This window comes from Mesoplodon bidens (genome assembly GCF_964165515.1).
Source record: "Mesoplodon bidens genome assembly, chromosome: 2".
Taxonomy (NCBI): Eukaryota; Metazoa; Chordata; class Mammalia; order Artiodactyla; family Ziphiidae; genus Mesoplodon; species Mesoplodon bidens.
This window is the reverse complement of record NC_138177.1, coordinates 118,207,766-118,222,587: the sequence shown is the minus strand read 5'-3', so window position 1 is coordinate 118,222,587 and position 14,822 is coordinate 118,207,766. Positions and strand designations below refer to the sequence as shown.

General features: G+C 39.4%; 1 protein-coding gene across 1 annotated transcript in view; it reads left to right on the top strand.

Moving 5' to 3' along the window:
- Nucleotides 1-14,822, top strand: part of GIPC2 (GIPC PDZ domain containing family member 2) — an 87,576-nt gene that overhangs the window by 23,980 nt on the left and 48,774 nt on the right. The window contains exon 2 of the mRNA XM_081225186.1: nucleotides 5,416-5,601. Coding sequence (XP_081081312.1) covers nucleotides 5,416-5,601 — 186 coding nt within the window. The remainder of the gene's footprint in view (nucleotides 1-5,415; nucleotides 5,602-14,822) is intronic.

The following is a 14,822-nucleotide window of genomic DNA, read 5'->3' as shown; positions in this document are numbered from 1 at the left end:
TGTAGAACCTAGAAAGATGGATGGTACAGATGAACCGGTTTGCAGGACGGAAATTGAGACACAGATGTAGAGAACAAACGTATGGACACCAAGTGGGGAAAGTGGCGGGGGGGTGGTGGTGGTGGTGGTGGCGGGGGTGGTGGTGTGCTGAATCGGGCGATTGGGAAAAAAACAACTTAATAAAAATGTAAACTCTCAATTTCATTTTAAAAATAATTGATTATATGTTGAAATGATATTTTGGATATATGGGATTATATGAGGAAATTAGATTAGTTTCACCTATATCTTTTGTTAATGTGATTTTTAGAAAATTTAAAATTATGTAGCTTGTGTTACATTTATATTGAGTAGTACTGCTCTAGAAAGTGGAATAGTCATAAGAACTCCATCAATCTTATGAACATTGACAATGATGGTGGTAAAGCATCAAATATAGATACCCCAGAAGATGTTAAGGATTTCATTTTACAATGAAAAAACATCAGAAAGGTATATCTAATGGATGGATAATTTTCCTTATATGCTACCTTACCCTGAGTTTACTTTCTTTTGATTTAGTTTGTGCACCAGAGAGTATAAAAAATGACGTTAAGTACTATGTCGTACTACTTTTATCTCGTATATCTTTTCTCTAGTGTATCTCTGTAACCAAGTATTTGTTAGAGGAACATTGATTATATAACCACTTCAGTGTTTCTTTTCTTGTATTGTTTTTTCTTTCTTTTAACATTAAACATTTATTAGCTGTGATAATTGGATGAAGTCATAATTTTCTCATCCACAAAATGAGGTTAATAAAACCTAGTACACAGGTAGGTTTTATTAAACGAGGTAAGTGAATGTGCAGTGACATTCAGATATAAACCAAGCAGCGCACTGTGTTAGACATTGTAGGAGAAAGATGACTGAGATCTCGCCTCTCTGAGTGAGGATGACAAATACATGTTACACCAATTGGAGTTGAAGGCAAGGTGACTCAGACACTCGAATGAGGTGCTAGATTTAAACGTTGTGAGTGAAGTGGAAAGAGTGATTCCACCCGGGCAGCCACATTCCTGCAGAGTCTCAAAAGACAAGAGCATGGGGGTAGAGTTGGGGGTGGGCGGGCAGGCCTTTTAGATTTTGGATTGAAGAAAATGTATGAATGGAGGTCGGAAGCTTCATGATATGTATTTGCAGTTCCTTTTTGGTTTAAGTATCCAGGACTGTTATATTACAATTGCGTTATGTTGCCCCACTGTACCTCAGTGGAGCATCTACCAGCCTGGGAGTTCCTTGTGTATGAGGACTGGTCCTAGTCATCTTTGTACATCCAGCGTGCAGCACAGAACCTGACAAAAAGCACGTGTCCAATAGATGATTGTGAGTAGATGAATGAACACGAACTTTGCAGCATTTAGAAAGCATTTCTTATTTTTCAGTTCAAAATGCAGTATCTACGAGGAGTATTTGAATCTCTAGACTTTATGACATACAGATGTATTTGCTAACGGCTGGGCATTGAGATCGTGTGAGTAATAGTTTTTTTTTTTTTTTTTTTAAATGTTGAGCCTTCTTTTTAAATTAATTAATTAATTTATTTTTGGCTGTGTTGGGTCTTCGTTTCTGTGCAAGGGCTTTCTCTAGTTGTGGCAAGTGGGGGCCAGTCTTCATTGCGGTGCACGGGCCTCTCACTGTCGTGGCCTCTCTTGTTGTGGAGCACAGGCTCCAGACGCGCAGGCTCAGTAGTTGTGGCTCATGGGCCCAGTCGCTCCGCGGCATGTGGGATCTTCCCAGACCAGGGCTCAAACCCGTGTCCCCTGCATTAGCAGGCAGACTCCCAACCACTGCGCCACCAGGGAAGCCCCAAGTGATAGGTTTTTATCCTCCCTTGAGAAGCTGATCTGAAGTCGCGGAACTTTAGTTACCTGCTGCTACAGAGGGCTCTTACTCCACCTCCCAGGGACCGTTACATTTCTGCCGGTTTTCAACACAGCTTTCTGTGGAGCTCTATTCCATGGCTCTACTCCTTCCAGGAAAGAAATCCCGATGCCTTGGCTGCCAACTTCTGGCTGCCCGGAGTGGAACGTTATTCTGCAGAGGAGGAAGCACAGTGGGAAAGGGTTATATCTACAGGAAATCTTATATTTGCTCTGTAATGAAGCATGTAAAAAGGTTGAAATAAAGGAAGTAGCTTAGTAGTAGCTAGAAGTTCAGTTTGTGTGGGGTTTCCTGTTTGGGGCTTTTCCCCCTACCCTGTTTTCTCATCATTATGTTTTAATGTTTTATTTCCTGTCTACTTGGTAAGTTGCTTTTTTATAAATTAATTTTTATTGGAGTATAATTGCTTTACAATATTGTGTTAGTTTCTACTGTACAGCAAAGTGAATTGGCTATACGTATACATATATATCCCCTCTTTTTTGGATTTCCTTCCCATTTAGGTCACCACAGAGCATTGAGTAGAGTTCCCTGTGCTATACAGTAGGTTCTCATTAGTTATCTATTTTATACATAGTATCAATCGTGTATATATGTCAATCCCAGTCTCCCAATTCATCCCCTCACCTTCTCCGTTGGTATCCAAACGTTTGATCCCTACGTCTGTGTCTCCATTTCTGCTTTGCAAATAAGATCATCGGTCTACTTGGTAAGTTGCTTATTAGTGGTGGTTGGGATCCACTATGAGCATCATTAACAGATTTTCATGGGAAAAAACGACAAGGAGAAAACTGTTCTACTCACTTTCCATCTTTTTGAGAAAGGAAGCCAGAAAAGCTGTTTTCTATGCATACTACCTCCCCCTGACTAACCATGATTAATGATTTTTGTTAGTGGACTAATTATACCACTGACTTCACAACTGGAATAAGAAATAGGAGCCATTATTGGCTTAAATGACTTGCCGCCCCCCGTGAATAATAAAAATTTAACACCAGTGAGTATTTGCAAAGAGTAACTATAAAGCCGAATATATTATGTCTTCTCCGGGATACAAAGGTTAACAACCCTTTGTGTTAAAGGCCCATCAGCTAGAACAGCTCACTACAGACCTGGGTGAAAAGAGGAAAGGGCAGCGGCAGTAGTTCTTCCCTGTAGGCGTTAATTCTTCTGTACCCTTTGGCATCTTCCTTGTCTTTATCACTAGTACCTTTCGTATACCTCTGGGGTTTGATAGGGGCTTTGCCAACCATGCTGGACCTCTAACTGTAGAGCAGGGAGAGCTGTTCCAATTCAGACTTCTTTTTTTTTTTTTTGTGGTACGTGGGCCTCTCACTGTTGTGGCCTCTCCCGTTGCGGAGCACAGGCTCCGGATGCACAGGCTCAGCGGCCATGGCTCATGGGCCCAGCCGCTCTGCGGCACGTGGGATCTTCCCGGACCGGGGCACGAACCCGTGTCCCCTGCATCGGCAGGCGGACTCTCAACCACTGCGCCACCAGGGAAGCCCCAGACATATTTTGATAGGGCTTAAAAAGCCATTTAACAAATAGTAATTGCACAGTTTCTGGGCTTCCAGAGGCTTATGGATGCATTAAAGTTCAAGGTTCCAGGGGAATCAGGAATGGTGTGAAACTCAGGGAGGTTGGGAGAGGGTTGGAAGTGAGGGCTGAAGCAAGTCTCAGGGATGGAGGAAAGGCTGACTATATCTCTGGCAAACGTTACTTGATAACAAAAGGTAAAATTTTTCATTTAGCCATTTTGGTATGAAAAACCTGTATTAGGGATTTCCCTGGCGGTCCAGTGGTTAGGACTCTGTGCTTTCACTGCCGAGGACCCCTACCACCAAAAGAAAGAAAGTTTTGTTTGGTATGTAGAAGGTACTCAATAAATATTTATTTATTGAACTTAATCTTTTTAAAAAATATTTAAGACTTAATTTTATTTATTTTTGGCTGCATTGGGTCTTCGTTTCTGCATGCGGGCTTTCTCTAGTTGCGGTGACCGGGGGCTACTCTTCGTTGCAGTGCGCAGGCTTCTCCTTGCGGTGGCTTCTCTTGTTGAGGAGCGCGGGCTCTAGGCACATGGGCTTCAGTAGTTGTGGCACTCGGGCTCAGTAGTTGTGGCACATGGACTTAGTTGCTTCGCTTGGCATGTGGGGTCTTCCTGGACCAGGAATTAGACCCATGTCCCCTGCATTGGCAGGCGGATTCCTATCCACTGTGCCACCCAGGAAGTCCCGGACTTAATCTTGAAATCAGTGGCATGTTCTTAACCCTCCTTCTCCTCTTCCATTTTTTATCTGAGCCTCACAAATTACCCAAATTATGGTTGGCAAACTTAAGAGTAGCATTGCAGATTTTAGTAAAATGAATTGTATTTTTGAAGGAAAATGAGGTCAAATAAAGACTGGGTAAACGTAAGAAGTCCCTTTAAAACCTCCGCACAACTTCTCACCATTTCCGTCTTTCTGTTTCTACCATTAAGTGAATTTGATCAAGTTGCCTTAGCCTCTCCAGACCTCAGTTCCCCCTTTCTTAAAGCCAAGGGATTGGGACTTCCCTGGTGGTGCAGTGGTTAAGAATCTGCCTGCTAACGCAGGGAACACGGGTTCGAGCCCTGGTCCGGGAAGATCCCACATGCCGGGGAGCAACTAAGCCCGTGCGCCACAGCTACTGAGCCTGTGCTCTAGAACCCGCGAGCCACGGTTACTGAGCCCACGTGCTACAACTACTGAAGCCCGTGCGCCTAGAGCCCCTGCTCCGCAACGAGAAGCCACTGCAGTGAGAAGCCCGCGCACCACAACAAAGAGTAGCCCCCGCTCGCTGCAACTAGAGAAAGACCGTGTGCAGCAGCGAAGACCCAATGCAGCCAAAAATGAATAAATAAATAAATAGATTTATTTTAAAAAAAGCCAAGGGATTGGACTAGTCAGGGTCCGTTTTAGACATTTTTGTTTTCCTACCTCATTCATTAATTACTTTCTTAAGCACAAAAATGCAAAATAAATAAAAATTTCCTCATTTAAAAAAGCAAATTTTCCAAAATAGTCTTGCCTATGTTTTCATTGTGGTATACATATCATGACCCCACCTTTGGGAACACAACCTTCGATGTCAGCATTGTAAATGGCAAGTAACATAGGAATGTAAACCGCTATGAAGTTGGTGAGACCTGAGCTTGAGTCCTGGCTCTGACAAGTACTATCTTTGTGACCTTAGACAAATTGCTTACTCTCATTAAGTCTCGATTTTCTTATTGGTAATATGGAGATGATAATGTATTTATAAAGCTATTGTGAGTATTAAATATAATGGATATAAATTGCTTAACACAGAGCTTGGCCTATAGGAAACAGTTCATATCACCTAATGTTAATGATATAACTGCTTACATCATAAATTGAGGACTATTTCACTCAAGTGTTAAATAAACTAATGATCAGAATGTTTTCCTGGTGGAAACTGACCTAAAATATTTCTTTCTCTTTGCAGATCTTATATTGTACTTTAAATACACCTAAAGTTGACATGGGAAAACTCTTAGGAGCACAGATAGGTCTTGAAGATTTCATATTTGCCCATGTGAAAGGGATCAAAAAAGAAGTGAATGTGTATAAATCTGAGGATTCACTTGGTCTCACCATTACAGATAATGGTGCTGGCTATGCTTTTATAAAGGTAAGTCTTAAAAAATAACTGTGTGACTTAACTGAGGGTAACGTATAATCTATATTATATGAAAATCTACCAGGTCAAAGAAAGTTTGAAATGATCTTTGGAGTGAGAGCTGACTTGACAGCGATGGATGGATTGGTAATGTTTCCTTTAAAAAATGTTTCAAAGACACTATTCTTTTTTTTTAATTAATTAATTTTATTTTATTTATTTTTGCTAGGTTGGGTCTTCGTTGCTGTGCGTGGGCTTTCTCTAGTTGCGACGAGTGGGGGCTACTCTTTGCTGCATTGCACGGACCTCTCATTGCGGTGGCTCCTCTGTTGTGGCGAGCAGGGGCTTCAGGAGTTGCCGTGTGCGGGCTTAGGTGCTCTGCGGCATGTGGGATCTTCCTGGACCAGGGGTCGAACCGCATCACCTGCATTGGCAGGCGGATTCCTAACCACTGTGCCACCAGGGAAGTCTCAACACCATTCTTTTGTTTACTCTTTCCTTGATTTTTTTTTTTTTGATTTTTTTTCCTTCAGATTAAACTTCTGCTAGGATTTAGCATTTACTGAAAAGGAAAACCTGGCCCTGGTGCCTACTTATCCTCATGGGCTCTTGTAGGTCTGTTGCTTGTCAGCATGTGGTGACTTCCATGCTGATTTCCATTGATTTTGTGTTATTTCCAAGTGCACATATTTTTGGCCACCTTATTTACTTTAAAAAAATGGCCTTCAATGGGCTTCCCTGGTGGCGCAGTTGTTGGGAGTCTGCCTGCCGATGCAGGGAACACGGGTTCGTGCCCCAGTCCGGGAAGATCCCTCATGCTGCGGAGTGGCTGGGCCCCTGAGCCATGGTCGCTGAGCCTGCACATCCGGAGCCTGTGCTCCGCAACGGGAGAGGCCACAACAGTGAGAGGCCCGCGTACCACACACACAAAAAATGCTCTTCAAAAATATCTGAACATATACCGTTGACTCTCTAACCACACAGGTATGAACTGTGTGAGTCCACTCAGATTTTTTTCGATAGTAAATATTACAGTGTAATGCAGTCCAGGGTTGGTTGAATCTCTGGATGCGGAACTGTGAATATGGGGAACTGTTCACACGGTGGGATTTTTTACCAGGACTTTCCATTGCATGGAGGGTTAGCACCCTTAACCCATGCATTGTTCAAGGGTCAACTGTAATTACTTTATCTAAATACAAAGAGCAATATAGAGCTGCAAAGGCAAAAGAAGGAAGTTTGGTGTGAAAAACTGTTAAGAACTGAGGAATGGTGAAAAGATTCATCTCTTAAATAACAATTCTATTATTGTAAGAAGTAGTTGTGTTTCTTTGTTTTTTTTTTTTTTTGGCCATGCATTACAGCTTGTGGGATCTTAGTTCCTTGAAATCCCCGGCCCTCGGCAGTGAAAGAGCCGAGTCCTAACCATTGGACCACCAGGGAATTCCCTGTAATAAGTAGTTGTAATAACACTGACTTATATGGAATGCTTGTCAGGTACTAGACACTTTGCATACGTTTTCTCATTTAATGCTCAAAACAATTCCATTTGGTATCATGTTTTCTTTTTAATTACTCTTTTGTTGAGACGTAACAGATGTACACCTTTAATGAATGTTTACAGATCTGTGTAAACACCACCCAGAGTAAGGGAAATTTCATTTCCATCACCCAGAAGGCTCCCTTGTGCTCCTTCTCGGTCAATACCCTTCCCCCACAAAGGTAGCCACTATTTTGACCTCTATCACCATAGTTTTGCTTGTTCTTGAACTTCATGCAAGTGGAATCACATATTATGTACTCTGCTGTTTCTGGCTTTTGCTCGTCATGTCTGTGAGGTTCATCTCTGGGTAGGCACTATTATCAACTATTATAGATGTAGAAACAGGTTTGGGAAGGTTAAGCAGCTTGCCCAGAATTATGCAGCTGGACAAATTCAGGATTTGAATGCAAGAGATCTGACTCCAGAGCTGGCAATCCTACCCACTGAGCTTAGAATTAGTGATAAAGTTTCATGCCTTTTTTGGGTCCAGATCCTTGATTTGCTGATGCATTGTCATCATTGAAAAAAATAGCCTTAGGGAAGTTATCTTCTTAACTGTAAATAGTACTTTATTTAACTTCCCACTTGATAGAATGGCTATTTTTAGCTCTGCAAAAGATATGACTCTGCTGAAGTTTGAGTGGGTGACCAAATGGAAAATCTGTGAGTTGGGAAAGTCATGTGGAATTATCTGGGGGAAGCTCAGGACATGAGGTACATGGAGCAATGCCATTCTAATGTCAGCAGGGAAGGGCTTGGAAGTTTTGCAAACACGCATGGATTTTTTAGATCTTAGCCTCTGATGTCCAGAGCTTGTGTTTCTATTTTTTATGCCCCTTCAGACATGTGCCTGCCTCAGATTACTAGTCACTAGCCCTGTGGGGACAGAGAACATGGTGTCAAAGAGAAAGTGGAGCCTAAGCCAAACCTCCAACTTACAGTTCAACTTAGAAGAGAAATGAATATCATACTGTGTACAAGGTTGATATGATTTTTTAAAAACTGTGGAGAGCATGATTTCAGACTTATTGAAAGAGTGTAATAACAAAGAACTCACATGATACCCTTTACTCAAAAAAGTTTTACCATTTGCCACATTTGCTTTATTCTCTTAAACACACACATGTATGTGTGTGTATATGTACACACACATATACATGTATGTAATTTTTCCTGAGCCATTGGAAAAAGTGGGGTGCATATATTATGTCCCTTTATCCAGTAATACTTCAGAATGTGGTTTCTAAGAACAAAGATATTCTCTTTAATATACCTACAGTACAGTTATGAAATTCAGAAAACCTAACAGTGATACAATACTGTCAAACTAATCTAATGTCCATATTGCAATTTTATCCGTTGTCCTAGTAATGCATTTTTTTCCTGGAATAAGTCCAATACAGGATCATGTATTTCATTTAGTTATCATGTCTTTTTAGTCATCTTTACTCTAGAATAGTTCCTCAGCCTTTTATAGAATATCCCTCAATTTGGACTTTTCTGATGTCTCTTTATGTTATGAAACTGGTTATTATGCATTTTTGGCATGAAAATTAGATAAGTGATGTTGTGTCCTTAGTGTACCTCAGAAGGTGCATTTTATTGGTTTGTCTCACTATTCATGATGTTAATTTTTTCCCTTGTGTAAGGTAGTGACTGCCAGTCTTATTCACTGCAAAGTTATATTTTCCTCTGTAATTAATAATTTGTGGGGAGATAGTTTGAGATTATGTATATATCTTGTTCTCTTAGTTGCACCCCACAAATTTAGCATCTATTGATGAGTCTTGCCTGACTCGGTCTTTAATGGTTGCAAAATGGCGGTCTTTCTAATTCCATCATTTCCTATATATTTTTAAAAAACATTCTATTATAATAAAGCACTCCACTTATTTATTATCTATTAGCAATGGACACGTGATTTTTAAATTAATCTTTATTGGAGTATAGTTGATTATACAATGTTGTGTTAGTTTCTGCTGTACAGCAAAGTGAATCAGTTATTCATATACATAAATCTACTCTTTTTTAGATTCTTTTCCCATGTAGGTCATTACAGAGTACTGAGTAGAGTTCCCTGTGCTATACAGTAGGTCCTTATTAGTTGTCAATTTCTTATTCAGTGGGTCCATTACCATCATTTATTTTGATGCTCCAGTTTCCTGAAATTTGTCCTGCAGGAGTCCTTTTCAGTTGGCTCCTGTATCCTTTTGACCTGCCTCCCATTATTTTATTGAGCAATTCCTTCCTTTCTGGTACAACAGGATGTTCTACGATCATCTTTTATCTTCTTTTTCCCAGGCTTGGAATCAACCATTCTTCAGGGAGCTCTCTTTTTTACCGAGGACGGGTATTTCAAAATCAAGATCTGAAGCTGGTTGCATGCATTCATTGCTACCTGAGTGTCAGTGTTTCTAAGTCCTTTCAGTTACCACAGAAAGGGTTAGAAAATGTATATTTTAGGAATTATTATTTCATAATTATGCCTCCAATTCTAATCCTGCCCCACAAGGTTCTACCTTGGCTTCCCCACTAAAATATTTGCTCTCAAAATTATTGAAATATTTCCTTAGTTCTACAATATACATAAAATAGTTTCAGAATTGCTGTATTCATACTCTGAAAAATCTATTAAGAGTTCAAGATTTCTATGCATTTTTTTTTTTTTTTTTTTTTTTTTTTTTACGGTACACGGGCCTCTCACTGTTGTGGCCTCTCCCGTTGCGGAGCACAGACTCCGGACATGCAGGCTTAGCAGCCATGGCTCACAGGCCCAGCCGCTCCACGGCATGTGGGATCTTCCCGGACCAGGGCACAAACCTGTGTCCCCTGCATCGGCAGGCAGATTCTCAACCACTGCGCCACCAGGGAAGCCCCCTATGCATTTTTTGTCTTTAAATGTATGTACACAAAGTATTCTCTTCAGGAGTTAACTTGGAATAGGTTCTCACTTGCCCCTCCTTCCCCCACCCCATGATTTTTATTCATTTGAAATACTGTTGAATCCATTTGCTTCTCTTCAAATTGAGTTTGAGTTTTTCCTCTCATGTTGATTTTGTTTTCTGAGTATGTAAAATGGTTTCAAAAGTTAAAACTGTAATAAAAGATGTATTCAGAGATGTCGCTCCTTCTGTGATCCCCATTACTCGTTTTTCCCACTCCTTAAAGTAATCAAGTTTGTTAATTTCTGGCTCACTCTTCCAGTGTTTTTTGCCAAGATAAGCAGAAAAAGTGTAATGTTCCAAGAGTTCGCATGTCATCCTTGTTTGGGGACTATGCTAATCTTCTCTGTATGCTTCCAATTTTAGTGTATGTGCTGCTGAAATGAGTACTTGATATGCTTTTAGCAGTGGCTGCAAGTCAGTGAAGGTTGATGTAAGAGGACAGTGTAGTGGGGATTCAGACAAGGGTGAGGAGGAAGGAGTCCGTGATTAGGAAGGCAGTGCAGTGTGGTGTACAGGACCATGGGCTTTAGAATCAGGCTTGCTTTTGGTCTTGCTTCAACCATTTATCTACTTGCTGTGTGACCTTGGACAAGTCATCTCTGTGCCTTCTCTCAAATGGAATATTAGCCCCTACTTTATAGGATTATTTGGGTATAAACTGATGACACCTCTGAAATGTTTGATAGTACTTATAATTGATAGCTAATACCTTAATAATAGCAAGAACAACAAATCATCACATAATTAGGAGATGAGATCGATGGCAGAGAAATGTATTTACTAGTACTGCATGGTTCTCACCGATAAGCCTCTTCAGGTGGAAAGACAGCAGACTTAAACATTTATAAATTCTGTACCCAAGTCTTAACATTTCCCAGGAAAATGTATATAAATAACTTAATCAGAAGAATCAGAGTATACTTACAACAAACTCTACAAATTCCTAAAATAATTCAAGACCAGAGTTGGCGTACATTTTCTATAAAGGGCCAGGTAGTGAATATTTTAGGCTTCATTAAATTTTAGGGTCATACAGTCTTTGTTGCAACTACTCAACTCAACGTTGTAGCACAGAAGTTATGTACAATACTTAAACTATGAGCATAGATGTCTTTTAGTAAAATCTTATTTATGGACACTGTAATTTGAATTTTGTATAATTTTCACATGTCACAGATATTCTTTTATTTTTTCCCAACCATTAAAAAAGGTAAAACCATTCATAACTCATGGGGCGTATAAAAACAAGTGGTAGGCCAGATTTGACCTATGAACTGTTGTTTGCTGTTCCCTAGTTTAACAGAAGAGAATACTTTTAGATTCAAAATAAAAATAAGGGCTTATACTGTGCAATGAAGAAATGAAAACCTAAGTTGATTTAGAATTGAAGTAACTTATAAATAACCACAGAACTGTCATTTTCAGAATATCTTCTTATAGAAATCTGTATGATTTGGGATACTTTTACTTTACTAGAACTAAATCACATTATAGCATGATCCTTTGAGAAATATGGTACTAGTATATTTCTAATATTTTGATTATTTATCCAGAACTAATAATTGTACAAGGTCAAGGGACTCGGGGGGCAGGTGCGGGGGCAGTTCAGGGACGGAAGCTAGGATCTCTGAGAAGAGGCATGTAAAGCAAGAATAGAAGTGGTGATCTGAGAAAGGTAATATTTGAGATCTGGAGGCCATGATATAGATGAAGAACTGCTTTAGTAGAGGTAAGAAAAAATAAAGTAGGAGGGTGGGGTTTGTAAGAAAAAAAAGAAGTTCAAAGGTGATAGGTCACCTTTTTCCAGCTTTATTGAGGTATAGTTGACATATAACATGGTGTAAATTTAAGGTGTACCATATATTGATTTGATATACTTACGTATCGTAAAATGATTATCAAGGTGATAGATCGTCTTGGATAACTACAACCCCAAACTCTGGTCTTGAGTCAGAAGATCTTGAATTCTTCATGAGACTTTCTTTCTTTCTTAACCAGATGTTTGGGTTAGTTAGATCTGTTTGATTGGGAGTGTTTTGACGAAAGAGCATGATGTCTCATAATTATACCACCTCTCTTTGAAAACCAGTTCTCTTATTTATTAGCTGTGTTATTTTGGTTAAGCCATGTCATCACTGTGCTTTGATTTCCTCATTCACTAAAGGAATATTAAATATTTCCCCTCCCAGGCTTGTTAGGACTAAATGAAAGAGCTATTTACAATTGCTATCTGCATGTTTATTATTATGAACAAGGTTTGGGGACAGTGTTTGGAGGGTCAGCAGCAGAGACTCAGAGTTGCTGACCATGTGGGCAGGGTCGGCTCAAACAACCTTGAATCAATGCTTAAGACTTTGAGGATGGTGGGATGCCACCCTAGAGTTCTGCTGATTTGTGATGAGAAGATAGAATTTTGTAACTATATGGGATGAGTTAATAGAAGTTAATATAATAACGGTCTGAAATGTTTGGGAACCTCTAAGTTTAATAATATTGTAAATCCTACCTTCCAAAAAATATTCAATGTTGTCTTCACATTTTGCAGCATCAAGCTCCAAAGCCAGATGAGAGAAAGTTCTAAGTATTGAAGAGAATGATATTAAGTAACTCAGTAAATATAAATATAGAATTAATGCCTCTTTTTTCTTCCTGGTCCTTTGTGCCTGAGTAACACTTTTAGCAATATTATTAATCTATATCAAGTTATGGTATGATTATTAAAGTATATTAAATTGCAGAAACTTGTTTCAGTTGCTACCTCATTCTTTATTCTATCTATTTAGGAAGCTAAGGCTCAGGTCACCCACAAAATATATCATCAGTGTCTCCCACTTTGCTTCTATATCTGGTTCACCTTATGGTGCCCTTCTCCAAGTTTCTTATGTTGATTTTCCTCTCTCTTCATCCCAGATTCTTATCCACTGGCCCTGATGATTACATATGCTTTGACTTTTCTCTTGCCCACCTGGATTCTCACCTTGCTACCTGCTGACTTCTGGTAACCGCCTTTCCTCCCTCTCTCTGGGCACCTTTCTTGTGACCTGTGGCTACTCATAGGCCCTGGTGACCCTAGATTTCTGTTACTCTGCCCTTTAATTTACTGGTAAGATTCATACATGTCTTTAAAGTCTTTCATTTAGTTTTATATAGTGCTTATTTTTAATAAAATTACAACAGTAAGTCTTAAACTAAAAACATGTGGAACTGAAATTTGTATGGTATAATTGATCAAAGGAAAAAATAGGTTCAGAATGTATCAAGAAACAACTTAGAATAAAAATTAAGAAAGTCAGAGTTATAGATTTTCATATTCTCTAGTGACTTAAGAAAGGTTAGATGACAGAATATTAAATTTGTTTGCTTTGTTTCTTTAAAGTCTAGGCTTTTGTTTAATCTCACTTATGTTTCTTTGACAGTTTAGAAACTCCAGTTGTACTGAGTGGTTTGTCGTGGTTACCTTTGTTTGTTTCTCTAGTTTATATGTCAAACATGGACTTACTAAAAAATCATTTTCACTTAGATTATGAAATTTCTGGGTTTTTTCCTTTAAAATTAACTACCTGTAATGACAGTAATCTCCGTGTGAATAAGCTTTATAGTGTCATTTGCATAAAGACTGTTAACAGTTATTACAATGAACATATCAGTGTTCTTAAAATTGGGGGGTAAAAAAGAAACCCACTGTAAATTTCGGTATATTGTAATACAATTTAAAAATTAAAAATGCCCAACCTTTCTAGGTTAGTCTTCTACAACTTGTTTTTTCTTATGACAGTATTATGGAGATGTTGGGGTACTTGACATCGTTTTGTCTCTCAACTCGTGGACGCAATAATCAATCCCCTGGTGACTCAGAAGATGTTGTTGCTCCACCTGGCAAAATTGGGAATACACACACTTCAGTTACACAATAGCAGCAGCCCCTAATATTTCCAGCCTGTCATTCTCACAAAGGATTTGTGATGCCCGAGGCAGACTGTAGCCTGCATTTTGCTGTGTTCCTCACCACTGTTGAAGAATTTGTACATCCTCTGTGGGACTGTTACCTGTGCAGAGTTTTCTGGAGCTTCTGTCCCTAAAATCCTTTCAGAAATTCTTAGGATTACGTTAGGGAGTCTTACACCTCATCTTGAAACTCTGCACTACTGATGTATTGTACTTACCTATGATAGAGTTAGGAAAGACCAATTTGATGTTTCTCCTTGGGTCCTAAGTTCTCCTCACCTAAAATACATGAATGAACAGCGATGGTATACCATCCTTCTCATTGGCTCCACAATTGGTAACCACACCTGTCTCTTAAGTATCAATATTCTTAACTAAGGTTGTACCAATTCTTGTCTTGCATTTGTAACTAAGGTTTAAAAAACTGTAGCTGGTAGAAAAAGCTCAAGCTTATTCTGATGTAATGGGCCTCATGTTGAAATGATTCAACAATCATTTAGGGAGGGACTTTTCTGTACAGATGTTGTGCTAGGCACAGGGCAGTGGTGAAGAAGACCATCTCTGTCCCCAAGGATATTACAGTTCATTAGTGGAGACTGAGAGATAAATGAACAATTGCAGTATGGTTTGTTGAACTTGGCAAATTCCTTGATCTTCTGATCAAGACATGAGACTCTCATAAAGTTTGTTAAAATTAATTGAGATGGCAAATGTAAAGTACCTACCTTAGACCTCAACTTATGTAGCAGAAAGTACTACAGAGACATGAGAGTGGCACATTACCTAGTCTTGGAGTGGGC